Source organism: Anguilla anguilla, chromosome 2, assembly GCF_013347855.1.
Source record: "Anguilla anguilla isolate fAngAng1 chromosome 2, fAngAng1.pri, whole genome shotgun sequence".
NCBI lineage: Eukaryota > Metazoa > Chordata > Actinopteri > Anguilliformes > Anguillidae > Anguilla > Anguilla anguilla.
This window is the reverse complement of record NC_049202.1, coordinates 73898951-73912339: the sequence shown is the minus strand read 5'-3', so window position 1 is coordinate 73912339 and position 13389 is coordinate 73898951. Positions and strand designations below refer to the sequence as shown.

Below are 13389 nucleotides of genomic sequence, written 5' to 3'. Positions count from 1 at the left end.
GTGTTTGTTGGTGCCGTTAAAAAGCATTCGCACTCCCCCCTGCCTCGCCACCAATTCAATCATTACATTACCGAGTAGCATTGGATCACACATCTTTCTGTTATAACAACCTCCACTCTTCTGGGAATGCTTTACACTAGATGGTGGAGCATTGCTTCGGGGATTTGCTTCAGTTCAGCCAGAAGAGCATTAGTGAGGTCGGGCACTGATTGGCTGATTAGGCCTGGCTCACAGTTGGCTTTCCAACTGATCCCAAAGGTGTTGGATGGGGTTGAGGTCAAGGCTCTGTGCAGGCCAGTCAAGTTCTTCAAAACCATTTCCATATGGACCTCGCTGTGTGCCTGGGGGTGTTGTCATGCTGAAGCAGGAACGGGCCTTCCCCAAACTGTTGGGGAAGCACAGAATCATCTAGAATGTGATTGCATGCTGTCACTTTTGCCTTCACTGGAACTAAGGGGCCTAGCCCAAGCCACAAAAAAACAAACAGCCCCAGACTAAGCGGTGTCCAGATACTTTAGGTCATATAGTGTATTTCAGCCAGTGATCAATGGTCATCGCGGGGGGGGGGGGGGGGGGGGCTTGCGATGAAAAAATGGAGAACCTCTGATTTATGTGACCCCAACACCAGAATCTGTCCCTCCCGAAAGTGGGGGATCTGATCACTACACTGCTTCCGCGGCACAGAACAGGATGACGGAGAGACATGCCCACCCTGCCGAGCTCACTCTCACCCCTGCACCCGCTGGAGCCGTGCGAATAACGACCAGCATCAACACCGTTATTACTGATATTATTATTATGATTATGATTATGATAATAATAATAATAATCACCGGCTGCAGCACAGCTTCTGTTTATGAGCCAGGTCACGCCGGCTCGGACAGAAACGGGCGTCGGCCGGTCTCAGGCTCTCTCGGCGCCGTCGGCCAATCAGCTCCCGGCTCTGGAGGCGCACAGGACTCCCGCTCCCAATCTTTCTCAATCACAGGCGCGCGCGGCAGGACGTGCGAATTCACAGGGCTTTACCGCAGCAGACGGATTATTTATGTTCCATTTTTCCTTTCTGATGCGTCACACCGAGAGGGGTATAATGACATTGCGGGGGGGGGGGGGGGGGGGGGGGTGTGCAGGGCGGACGGCTTATTACAGTTTCTGTTTGCAAATAATACGAAAATAAAACAAAAATGACAACAGACACGGCAGCAGCGGTGTGCGTTAAGGGAGAGAGCCGTCGAACAGAGGCATGCTGGGTACTGACAGGTCACTGGCACAGATCCTACAGACTCACCAGATGTCCTGCTCCAGTGGTCAGGAGACAGCGCTGCCAATGATAAAGACCCAGTGCGATCTCTCCCCTTTTCCCCTTTGCCCTGTTCATTGAGCCACATGATACAGACATACAGGCGGCACGGTGGTGCAGTGGGTAGCACTGTCGCCTCACAGCAAGAAGGTTGTGGGTTCGAATCTCGGCTTTAGGCCTTTCTGCGTGCAGTTTGCATGTTCTCCCCGTGTCCGCGTGGGTTTCCTCCCACAGTCCAAAGACATGCAGGTAGGCCAATTGGAGACTCCTCTAAATTGCCCATAGATATGAGTGTGTGTGTGTGTGTGTGTGTGAATGGCGTGAGTGCCCTGCGATAGATTGGCGGCCTGTCCAGGGTGTATTCCTGCCTCTGCCCCCCCCCCCCCCCCCATGACCCTGCCCAGGATAAGCGGGTATAAGCGGGTATAGATAATGGATGGACCCTGCTCAGGATAAGCGGGTATAGAAAATGGATGGACCCTGCCCGGTATATATAAGCGGGTATAGATAATGGATGGACCCTGCCCAGGATAAGCGGGTATAAGCGGGTATAGATAATGGATGGACCCTGCTCAGGATAAGCAGGTATAGATAATGGATGGACCCTGCTCAGGATAAGCGGGTATAGATAATGGATGGACCCTGCCCAGGATAAGCGGGTATAGATAATGGATGGACCCTGCTCAGGATAAGCAGGTATAGATAATGGATGGACCCTGCTCAGGATAAGCGGGTATAGATAATGGATGGACCCTGCTCAGGATAAGCGGATATAGATAATGGATGGACCCTGCCCAGGATAAGCGGGTATAGATAATGGATGGACCCTGCCCAGGATAAGCGTGTATAGATAATGGATGGACCCTGCTCAGGATAAGCGGGTATAGATAATGGATGGACCCTGCTCAGGATAAGCGGGTATAGATAATGGATGGACCCTGCCCAGGATAAGCGGGTATAGATAATGGATGGACCCTGCTCAGGATAAGCGGGTATAGATAATGGATGGACCCTGCTCAGGATAAGCGGGTATAGATAATGCATTTCGTCATGACGTAAAGTTTCGAAAATCAAGAGCTGGAGAGGCGATAAGGCATGTCTGTTCCTGAAACTTTTCTGCGTCTTGGCAGCTAACCAAACAAGACGCGCTGCTGATCTCGTAAAACATAAACGCCGCGTTAACTACGCTGTAAACACGCTGTCTCCAAAAGGCCACGCCGAGCGATTCTGCCGTCCGTCCGCAAGAGAATAACAAACGTCTTGGCTGGCCCAGCAGCGAGGCGGGAGCCTTCGGGATAAAAAAAATGAAATCAACTTTCAATAACAAATTATTTTTTAATCTGCTCACTATCACAGTATTTGTTTCCTTTGGTTCTTGGTATACATCCGTCTTAAAAAAGGATGATTTCGTTTGCACAGGGTTTTTAAGAATGTGGAACTGAAGATCTGGTGCCTCTTCAGAATCTGTGGTGCTGATTGGGCACCCCGTCGGCTTCCCTGTTCCTCCAGCTCCGCCCCCCCGTCCGTGCCATTGGCACACGGAACACCACTGCCATCAAAGATGTCACACTGTACCGAGAGGGCGGCAGCCTCCACACACTCCGCGCCCCAGAGCTACCGAGTCAGAGACAAGAGTGCACAAACACATTCACCTGCCTCAAGGTCGGTCCAAGCCACAGCCGCTGATTCTAAATGACTCAAATTAGTATTTTGTATCGGGTCTGTTTTTTCTTTTTTTTTTCTGTAATCAGCTTTTCACAGACGCAGAGAGAAGGACGGCAATCTTCAGTGGCAAAAAAAAAAATAAATAAAAAATTACAGGACAGATACAGGAACTCTCGAGCAGATTCAGGAAATGGGGGTGCCACCTCTAATTATGAAAGGGGAACATTAATGGCTGCGGGGAAGGGCAGGGAAAGGACTTTAAGGCCACAGTGGTCACAGCGTCTCAGGTGTCCAGGTGTGCTCCGTGGGGGCGGGGCCTCAGTGGACGTCTGGGTGGGGCCAGTTGCGAGACTGGAAGTACTTCCTGAGGCCGGCCAGGTCCACGGGGGGGAAGTAGGCCCCCAGGCGCTTCCGAATCCACCATTTCCCCTGGGCCGCGTTCGCCCCTCCCGGCTCACTGAACCGGTACCTGAAGTGCTCTCCTCGAACCCACCTGCACCAGGGCAGAGAGGGAGGGAGAGGGAGGGAGGGAGGGAGGAGAGAGAGAGGGAGGGAAGGAGAGAGAGAGAGGGAGGGAGAGAGAGAAGGGGAGAGAGAGGGAGAGGGAGGGAGGGAGAGAGAGAGAGAGATGGAGGGGGAGGGAGAGAGAGAGAGACAGAGAAAAAGAAGGAGGGAAAGAGAGAGAGAGCTGAGAATTTGAAAGATTGCAGGAATTCAGTCAAATATTACCTGCATGTGACACCAATAACCACCACACGAGGGAGCTAATGTGCTGCAGAAGTAAACTACGGAATGATCAGAAACCAACCAGCGAGGTCCCCCCTCTCTCTGAACGCTCCGCACTTCAGGGCTGGCAAACGTTATGAAGACTCTGCTGAGTGGGAGTCTGCTACACCGTAATGAATACTACATTAAATCACTCAGCAGAAATGTGTCCTGAGTGACTCATAAAACGAAGACAGTTTCGCGGTACGGTAAAAAGTTCAGCCGCGATAAAGGAAGCGATAAATTGAGCCGGCGCAGCCTAGCGAGCAGATCTGTGAATTACGAACCTAAAAACGAAAAGTAAAATCCTCCTCAAATGCAAGGGCAGCGAGATCAGAGGAGTCTGGCAATGACTCTCAAATCACTCTCAAATCCTCACTCTGAAAACACCTGCACCTGAAACAGCTGGAACTGCTGCACCTGAGACACCTAGAACAGCTGTACCTGAGACATCTGGAACACCTGGAACAGCTATACCCGAGACACCTAGAACAGCTGTACCTGAGACACCCGAAACACCTGAAACATCTGTACCTGAAACAGCTGGAACACCTGGAACAGCTGTACCTGAAACAGCTGGAACAGCTGTACCTGAAACCTGCAGCTGTGGTCCCACTCCCTAACTGACCAAGGGAAATGGGGAGCGTGGTGGCTGTGATATTCTGGGGGTGGGGGGGGGGGGGGGGGGGGAAAGTCCATGTGGTGGATTAGGCAGTCAGCTCTGGGAGATGGACGGTGAGAGGGGGCAGACGTGGGGGGGTATGGTATTGGGGGTGCAGTGGTACAGCTGGCTGACTTATGTTGACACGGAGGGATTGGACAGTTATATTTTTGGGAAGAGAGGGGTGGACATAGAGGAGAGGCGATTAGGGGGTGCAGGTGTGTGTGTGTGGGGGGGGGTACAGGGCAGGATACACACATGCAGCTGTCCCTCACACCCCTAGTCTTCCGCACATCAGCACTTTGTGTGACCCCCACAACAGAGGGGGTATTAGGATCTTAGGCCCCCCCCCCCCGTTTGCACCAGCCACACTCCACTAACACTCCCCCCTCCAAACCCCGCCCCCCGACAGCTGAGATTGGTCACAGAGCGCCTGCAGCTGTCGCCCCCGGCAACAGCCGGGAGTTTGAGAGGGAACGCTGAAAAGAGACGGGTATTAGAGCCGAGCTGAGGGTGTGTGTGTGTGCGGGTCTGTGTGTGTGTGTGTGTGTGTGTGTGTGTGTGTGTGTGCGTGTGTGTATGTGTGTGTGTGCATGCACATGCGTCTGTGTGTGTGTGTGTGCGTGTGTGTGTGTCTGTGTGTGCGTGCGTGCGTCTGTGTGCGTGTGTGTGTCTGTGTGTGTGTGTATACGCGTGTGTGTGTATACGCGTGCGTGCGTGTACGCGTGTGTGCGTGTGTGTATACGCGTGCGTGCGTGAGTTGGCTGAATTAAAGAGAGGGGTTGAATGTATTGGAGAGGAGTGGGGGAGTGATGGTCCTAATAGAAAAGAAGGACGGAGCAGATCAGCGCAGGGTGTGTACTGCTGAAGAGTGCAGTGTGCAAAAAGCACCCAGATCCTCAGCTATGTGTCCGTTTACCCAGAATTCGTAAAATTAAAACCCGTTTCTGATGTAATGTGGCATTCAGTACGAGCAAAAAAACAAGCCGCTCATTCCACATCAAAAGTACCTCATTACAAAGAAAGCACATCTCTTTACGCTCGGGCAATTTCAGTTTAGGTTGGAATGGAAGTCAGCAGAGACAGGCTGACACGCGGGCAATAGAGTCTGCATTTCCTGCACCTGCTGTTCCTCCTGGGGCTACACTCTCCCCCCCCCCCGGGGTCTTACAGCACGTCATTCCCAAGACCCCCTGGATAACAGGTTCTGCTGAATGCCAAAGATGTAATGTACCACGGTACATCGTAATGTAACTTAATGTAATGAAAACTATCGTAATGTAAAGTAACATAACGTAATGAAGACTACTGTCATGTAACATAATGCAATAAAATATATTCTACTGTATTGTATTGTAATGTAATGTAACTTTATGCATTATAATGCAACATTATGTAATGCAATGTATTCTAAAGTAATGTCCTGTAATGTAACATTATTTAATATAATGCATTGTAATGTAATGTAATGTAACGTAACATTATTTAATATTATGTATTGTAATGTAATGTAACATACTGTATACAGAAAGGTAGTCCAGGACCAGAGCTGAGAATCGCTGGTCCAGGGCACCATCCAAACCTCCCTGGAGGAGAACACACATCACAGAGAGCTAACCTGGAGGTTAGGCCTGCCATGGAATTCTAACAGAACCTGTATGGGGTGTGACTCACCTGGGCGTCGCCCTGCCCTGGAAAGGGTTGTGCTGGAGGAGGGAGAGGATGGAGGAGTCATTGGCCAGCAGTCTGCCTGCGATGTGGATCACCCACTCATTCTGCTCATAGGTCTGAGGGAGACAATAAAGAGTATACCACAGAGTAAAGCTACAGGTTACACCCAGACACACACAGCACAGCTACAGGCTACACACAGAGCGCAGCTACAGGTTACACCCAGACACACAGAGTACAGCTACAGGTCACACACAGAGCACAGCTACAGGCTACACCCAGACACACAGAGCAAAGCTACAGGTTACACACAGAGACAGAGCACAACTACAGGCAACACACAGACACATAGAGCACGGCTACAGGCTACACACAGAGCACAGCTACAGGCTACACACAGAGCACAGCTACAGGTTACACACAGAGCACAGCTACAGGCTACATGCAGAAACACAGAGCAAAGCTACAGGTTACACACAGACACACAGAGCACAGCTATAGGTCACACACAGAGCACAGCTACAGGTTACACGCAGACACACAGAGCAAAGCTACAGGTTACACACAGAGACAGAGCACAACTACAGGCAACACACAGACACACAGAGCACGGCTACAGGCTACACACAGAGCACAGCTACACATAACATGTAGACTCAGAACCTAGCTACAGGTTACATGCAGCTCACAGTGGTCTCGCACACAGACAGGAAACACAGAGATTTTGTGTCCGTCTGGCTCTCGTTGAGAACGCACAGATGACTGGACAGGATGTCCAAGCCCCCATACAGAGAGCAGAAGCACGCAGAGCTCTGCGCGAATGATTCATACGATCACCGGATGCAGGGCAGCTCTGCGAGGCCCACTTTATTTTCCCCACTCCACACATTTCGTTATATTTCCCCGTGTTTTTCCCGCACGCAGTTCCCCTCTTTTATTACGGACGTGTGGGCCTGAAGCTTCTCTTCATCTCCAAGGCCCTCAACGGCAGCGCCCAGACTGGAGCGAGGCCCACCTTCAGACACTCAGAACCAGTGTGACTACCGAGGGTCAATTTCAACACTGCAACCCCCCCCCCCACCCGCCGCCCCACCCGCCCCCCTCCCCACCCCCACTCACCCCCAGGCCTGACGGCAACTGGGGTGCACTTTAATTTTAAAACAGTGCAATGGCTGTGCGTTTGAGGGGTGCTAAAACAAGATGAGGTGTGTGTGTGTGTGTGGGTCTCTCTCTCTCTCAAGCACGCCTAAGAGAGTCGTAGCAGGTCTCAAACGCAGCCCCTTAAAGAAAGAGCATAGCCCAACTCTCCTGCTGTAAAACAGGGTGAAATGGCTAATGAGCAGATTTAGGCACTGGGACTGAGATCAGGAAAACCATCATTAATTTAAATGACTTTTGTGGTTTAAAAATGTGGAACACAACCCCTCAGAACAGAACTGCAAACCTGGTACTATGAAGAATGGACAAATTTTACCTTTGACTTTGACTTGGAGCAGCTCTTACCTAAAGTTTTGACTTCCTGTACTCCTGACCAGTATGGTTTGACTCCCTGTACCTCTGACCTGTAGTTTTAACTTCCAGTACCTCTGAACTGTAGTTTTAACTTCTTGTACCTCCGACCTGTAATTTTAACTTCTTGTACCTCTGACCTGTAGTTTTAACTTCCTGTACCTCTGACCTGTAGTTTTAACTTCTTGTACCTCCGACCTGTAGTTGTAACTTCCTGTACCTCCAACCTGTAGTTGTAACTTCCTGTACCTCTGACCTGTAATTTTAACTTCCTGTATGTCTGACCTGTAGTTTTAACTTCCTGTACCTTTGACCTGTACAGTAGCTTTGACTCCCTGTACCTCTGGCCTGTAGTTTTAACTTCCCGTACCTCTGATCTGTAGTTTTAACTTCCTGTACCTCCGACCTATACAGTAGCTTTGACTCTCTCTACCTCTGACCTGTAGTTTTAACTTCCTGTACCTGACCTGTAGTTGTAACTTCCTGTACCTCCGACCTGTAGTTGTAACTTCCTGTACCTCCGACCTGTAGTTGTAACTTCCTGTACCTCTGACCTGTAATTTTAACTATCTGTACCTCTGACCTGTAGCTGTGATGGGGATGGGGACAGGGGGTGTGGCTCCAGCAGGCCCCGCCCTCTCACCTGGAAGGCAGCGAACCACATGAGCCAGTCCAGCCGGTAGTGGTAGGGGGAGATGAGGCAGGGCCGGCGATGCAGGCCCCCCGGTTTGCACATGAACTCGTACTCCTCCCACAAGGCCGCCGGGTCAGCGGGGTCACTACTGAGCGTGCCCTGAAACACCACCTCAGTGCGCTCCTTAGTGATGCTGCCGAGAGGGGGGAGGGGGGAGGGGGGAGGGGGGAGGGGGGAGATAGAGAGGGAGAGAGAGAGAGAGAGAGAGGGGGGGAGAGAGAGGAGGGTGGGCAGGGAGAGAGAGAAAGTGAGACAGAGGGCGAGAGAGAGAGAGAGAGAAGGGTATGACATTGAATATATTGTAGAAAGCAGCAGTGTGGTTTGGTTTGGGTTTGGCCAGTTATGGCAAAGAGAGAGAGAGCCCCATTGGTGGGCCACAAGTACAGAATTTACATGCTTTTTATTTATTAGCATATCTGCGCACATCTGTGCATATACTTCTGTGTGAGTCTGCATACTGTGTGTGTGTGCATGCATATGTGCGAGTCAGTGTTTGTATGTGTATGTCTGTATGTGTATGAGTGTGTGTGTGTGTGTGTTTTATGGTTTATGTAAATGACAGTTATATAAAAGCAGTGTGAGGGTAATACCTGCCAAAGGCTCCGTAGGTGTTGACGATGCGGAGAGGGTCAAAGGACGTGTTCATCACCTGTCTGGAGCTGAGCAGGTTCATCACCACGGGAACGCTCAGGTAACCAATTAGGACAGCCAGAGACACACTAACAGCTCGCCGCACCAGCATACCTGAGACAAACAGCACACCTAGCCTCAGAACCGGGTACTTCACCTTAGAACTCCAAACCCAGCCTTACTGTAAAACTCCATACTTCACCTTACAACTCCAAACCCAGACTTACTGCAGAACTCCAACCAGCACCTTAGAACTCCAAACCCAGACTTACTGCAGAACTCCAACCATCACCTTACAACTCCAAACCCAGACTTACTGCAGAACTCCAACCAGCACCTTAGAACTCCAAACCCAGACTTACTGCAGAACACCAACCATCACCTTAGAACTCCAAACCCAGACTTACTGTAGAACTCCAACCATCACCTTACAACTCCAAACCCAGACTTACTGCAGAACTCCAACCATCACCTTACAACTCCAAACCCAGACTTACTGCAGAACTCCAACCATCACCTTAGAACTCCAAACCCAGACTTACTGTAGAACTCCAACCATCACCTTACAACTCCAAACCCAGACTTACTGTAGAACTCCAACCATCACCTTAGAACTCCAAACCCAGACTTACTGCAGAACTCCAACCATCACCTTAGAACTCCAAACCCAGACTTACTGCAGAACTCCAACCATCACCTTAGAACACTGTACATAACCTTAGAACACTGTACATCAGCTCAGAACACTGGGCATCACCTTATGAATGTGTAAACGTGTTCATTCATAAACTGGGCCGTAGGATGTTTTAGGAGCCCACTCCACCCTTCCATTCAAACACCGTCAGCACCGCCAGCGTTGTCTGTCTCCACACTTCATACAGTCATTCACACGCGCGTGTGTGTGTGAGCACGGCTGTGATGGGGAGGTGGGGGGTGGCTGGTGGGGTCAGTGGACGGGCAGGGCTTAGGGCAGAGACAGCTGGAGGCCCGTGCCCCCCGTGCCCCCCCCCCCCGGCCCACCAGCTGGGTGCTGATGTCAGCACAGCATGGGCAGAGGGAGTTCCACGCGGATCAGACCATGTGCTCCCCGCTCAGTTACTAATCCACCGCCCTCAACCCACAGCTGCTGGGGCTTTGGGGCTGTGTCACACACACACACACACACACACACACACACACACACACACACACACGCACACACACACGCACTCACACACACGTACACACACACACACACGCACGTACACACACACACGGATATGCGCACACACACACTCACACGGATATGCACACACGCTCACACACACACACACACGCTAAACACAGGCACTGTATCGAGTTACAGGCAAACACCTCCCTAACTCAATTATGAGACCCCAAAATCACGTCAAAGGGGTCCATATAATGTGGGCCCAGCCGAAGAGCGGTTTGGGCAGGGGGGGGGGGGGGGGTGGGTACTCTGGCTGGTACGGGACACTTCATCACACAAGACCCCGACATCTCCACACTATACCCCAAATTTCTCCCGCTGTTATTTTGCCTCACTCTTGTGTCCAGCAAACAGAATCTGAGCCAGGGAAGGCGTTGAGTACACCCCACACGTTCAGCGAGGACCGGTCGGCTCGACCCGTCCTCGTTTGGGAGATGCGTTTGGCGGAACGACAGCGTCTTTGAAGGCCGACCCAGCTGCTGTCGGTTCTGTGAGCGTAGACGGTGAGACACGCCGGCCACACTGACGGGCATCACCAGCCGCTGCTTATCCGCCCAGGTACTGCTCACACCTGCGTGCTGCTCACACGCACACCAGGCACAGTCAGCGATCAGCAGGACCGCCCGGAGCGAAGGGATACCCTTCATCATCATCGGCGAACGAGGACATGACGTGACCTTCATCACCGGAAAAGCACCTCGCGGCAGGACGAGCCCGTCGAACGCGGAACGCAGAGCTGAACACGAGCCGCTTGTGTGCGGACGTGGAGCCGGCGTCTGGCCAGGTCCGTACGAACGCCCTCAGGACAGAGACCAACGCTAATCATGCTAACCCGAGACCCCCCTATTTCTGTGACTAACGTCTGGACTTCTTTCTTTCTTCTCCTTCTCGTCTTTTTGTCCCCCCCCCCGTCCCCCCCCCGGCCCCCTTCCCCGGCCTCCGGTTTAATTCAAAACGCAGACGCCAGAGTGAGATCCGCAGAATTTTATTTCTATATTTTTTTACAGCCGTTTAATGGAGCGATCGCTGCGCAGAGGCCTTAGAAAGCGTTAGCGAGCCCACTGGGGCCTATTAGCCAAACCCTAAACAAACCGCCCGGCCACTTCCAATGACATACTCAATTAATTACCCTCTCGTTCTCCGTCCGTCCGTCTGTCTGTCTCTCTCTCTCCCTCTCTCCTTGCCTCTGTCCTTCCCTCTCCCTCTCTCAACCTTTCTCCCACTCCTCTCTATGACTCTGTCTCTTACTCCCTTCCCCCCGGCTCTCTCTCTCTCTCTCTCTCTCTCTCAGACTGAGCTCTGTGGGGTGAAGTCTGTATTAATAAAGGCTGATTAAACCGACATTAGGCTCAAATGCTTCCTGCAGTTCTGTTTATGAAGCACACACTCATTTCAGCCTCTCCATAATGTTGCCACAAATCCAGCGAGGGGGGGGGATAGGGTGGGGGGTAGGGGGTGCGGAGGGGGTGGGGGGGTGTGTATGTGTGTGTTGTGTGTGTGTGATTGAAGTCTCAGGTTTCCCATGTGACCGGCCACTAAGTTTTACCTCCATGGGGGCAGCTAGGAGCCATGTGAGGGGAGATTTCCCAGACAGCAGAGGGGCAGTTACCCAGACAACAGAGGGGCAGGTACCCAGACAACAGAGGGGCAGGTACCCAGACAACAGGGGGGCAGTTACCCAGACAACAGAGGGGCAGGTACCCAGACAACAGGGGGGCAGTTACCCAGACAACAGGGGGGCAGTTACCCAGACAACAGGGGGGCAGGTACCCAGACAACAGGGGGGCAGGTACCCAGACAACAGGGGGGCAGTTACCCAGACAACAGGGGGGCAGTTACCCAGACAACAGGGGGGCAGGTACCCAGACAACAGGTTTAGAGGCAGGGGAAAGTTGGGGTACCTCTGGTTTAGAGGCCTGGGAAAGTTGGGGTACCTCTGGTTTAGAGGCAGGGGGAAGTTGGGGTACCTCTGGTTTAGAGGCAGGGGGAAATTGGGGTACCTCTGGTTTAGAGGCAGGGGGAAATTGGGGAACCTCTGGTTTAGAAGCAGGGGAAAGTTGGGGTACCTCTGGTTTAGAGGCAGGGGAAAGTTGGGGTACCTCTGGTTTAGAGGCAGGGGAAAGTTGGGGTATCTCTGGTTTAGAGGCAGGGGAAAGTTGGGGTACCTCTGGTTTAGAGGCAGGGGGAAGTTGGGGTATCTCTGGTTTAGAGGCAGGGGAAAGTTGGGGTATCTCTGGTTTAGAGGCAGGGGAAAGTTGGGGTACCTCTGGTTTAGAGGCAGGGGAAAGTTGGGGTACCTCTGGTTTAGAGGCAGGGGAAAGTTGGGGTACCTCTGGTTTAGAGGCAGGGGAAAGTTGGGGTACCTCTGGTTCAGAGGCAGGGGAAAGTTGGGGTATCTCTGGTTTAGAGGCAGGGGAAAGTTGGGGTACCTCTGGTTTAGAGGCAGGGGAAAGTTGGGGTACCTCTGGTTTAGAGGCAGGGGGAAGTTGGGGTATCTCTGGTTTAGAGGCAGGGGGAAGTTGGGGTATCTCTGGTTTAGACGCAGGGGAAAGTTGGGGTACCTCTGGTTTAGAGGCAGGGGAGAGTTGGGGTACCTCTGGTTTAGAGGCAGGGGAAAGTTGGGGTACCCCTGGTTTAGAGGCAGGGGGAAGTTGGGGTAGCTCTGGTTTAGAAACAGGGGAAAGTTGGGGTACCTCTGGTTTAGAAACAGGGGAAAGTTGGGGTACCTCTGGTTTAGAGGCAGGGGGAAGTTGGGGTACCTCTGGTTTAGAGGCAGGGGGAAGTTGGGGTACCTCTGGTTTAGAGGCAGGGGAAAGTTGGGGTACCTCTGGTTTAGAGGCAGGGGGAAGTTGGGGTACCTCTGGTTTAGAGGCAGGGGGAAGTTGGGGTACCTCTGGTTTAGAGGCAGGGGAAAGTTGGGGTACCTCTGGTTTAGAGGCAGGGGGAAGTTGGGGTACCTCTGGTTTAGAGGCAGGGGAAAGTTGGGGTACCTCTGGTTTAGAGGCAGGGGAAAGTTGGGGTACCTCTGGTTTAGAGGCAGGGGGAAGTTGGGGTAGCTCTGGTTTAGAGGCAGGGGGAAGTTGGGGTACCTCTGGTTTAGAGGCAGGGGAAAGTTGGGGTACCCCTGGTTTAGAGGCAGGGGAAAGTTGGGGTACCTCTGGTTTAGAGGCAGGGGAAAGTTGGGGTACCTCTGGTTTAGAGGCAGGGGAAAGTTGGGGTACCTCTGGTTTAGAGGCAGGGGGAAGTTGGGGTATCTCTGGTTTAGAGGCAGGGGGAAATTGGGG

General features: G+C 52.2%; 1 protein-coding gene across 1 annotated transcript in view; it reads right to left on the bottom strand.

Moving 5' to 3' along the window:
- Positions 1–2615: 2615 nt before the first annotated feature.
- The window catches only part of lmf1 (lipase maturation factor 1), a 54469-nt gene continuing 43695 nt past the window's right edge, over positions 2616–13389 (bottom strand). The window contains exons 8-11 of the mRNA XM_035400428.1: positions 8856–9009; positions 8215–8398; positions 6066–6178; positions 2616–3458 (exon numbers count right to left, since the gene is read on the bottom strand). Coding sequence (XP_035256319.1) covers positions 3284–3458; positions 6066–6178; positions 8215–8398; positions 8856–9009 — 626 coding nt within the window. The 3' untranslated portion in view covers positions 2616–3283. The remainder of the gene's footprint in view (positions 3459–6065; positions 6179–8214; positions 8399–8855; positions 9010–13389) is intronic.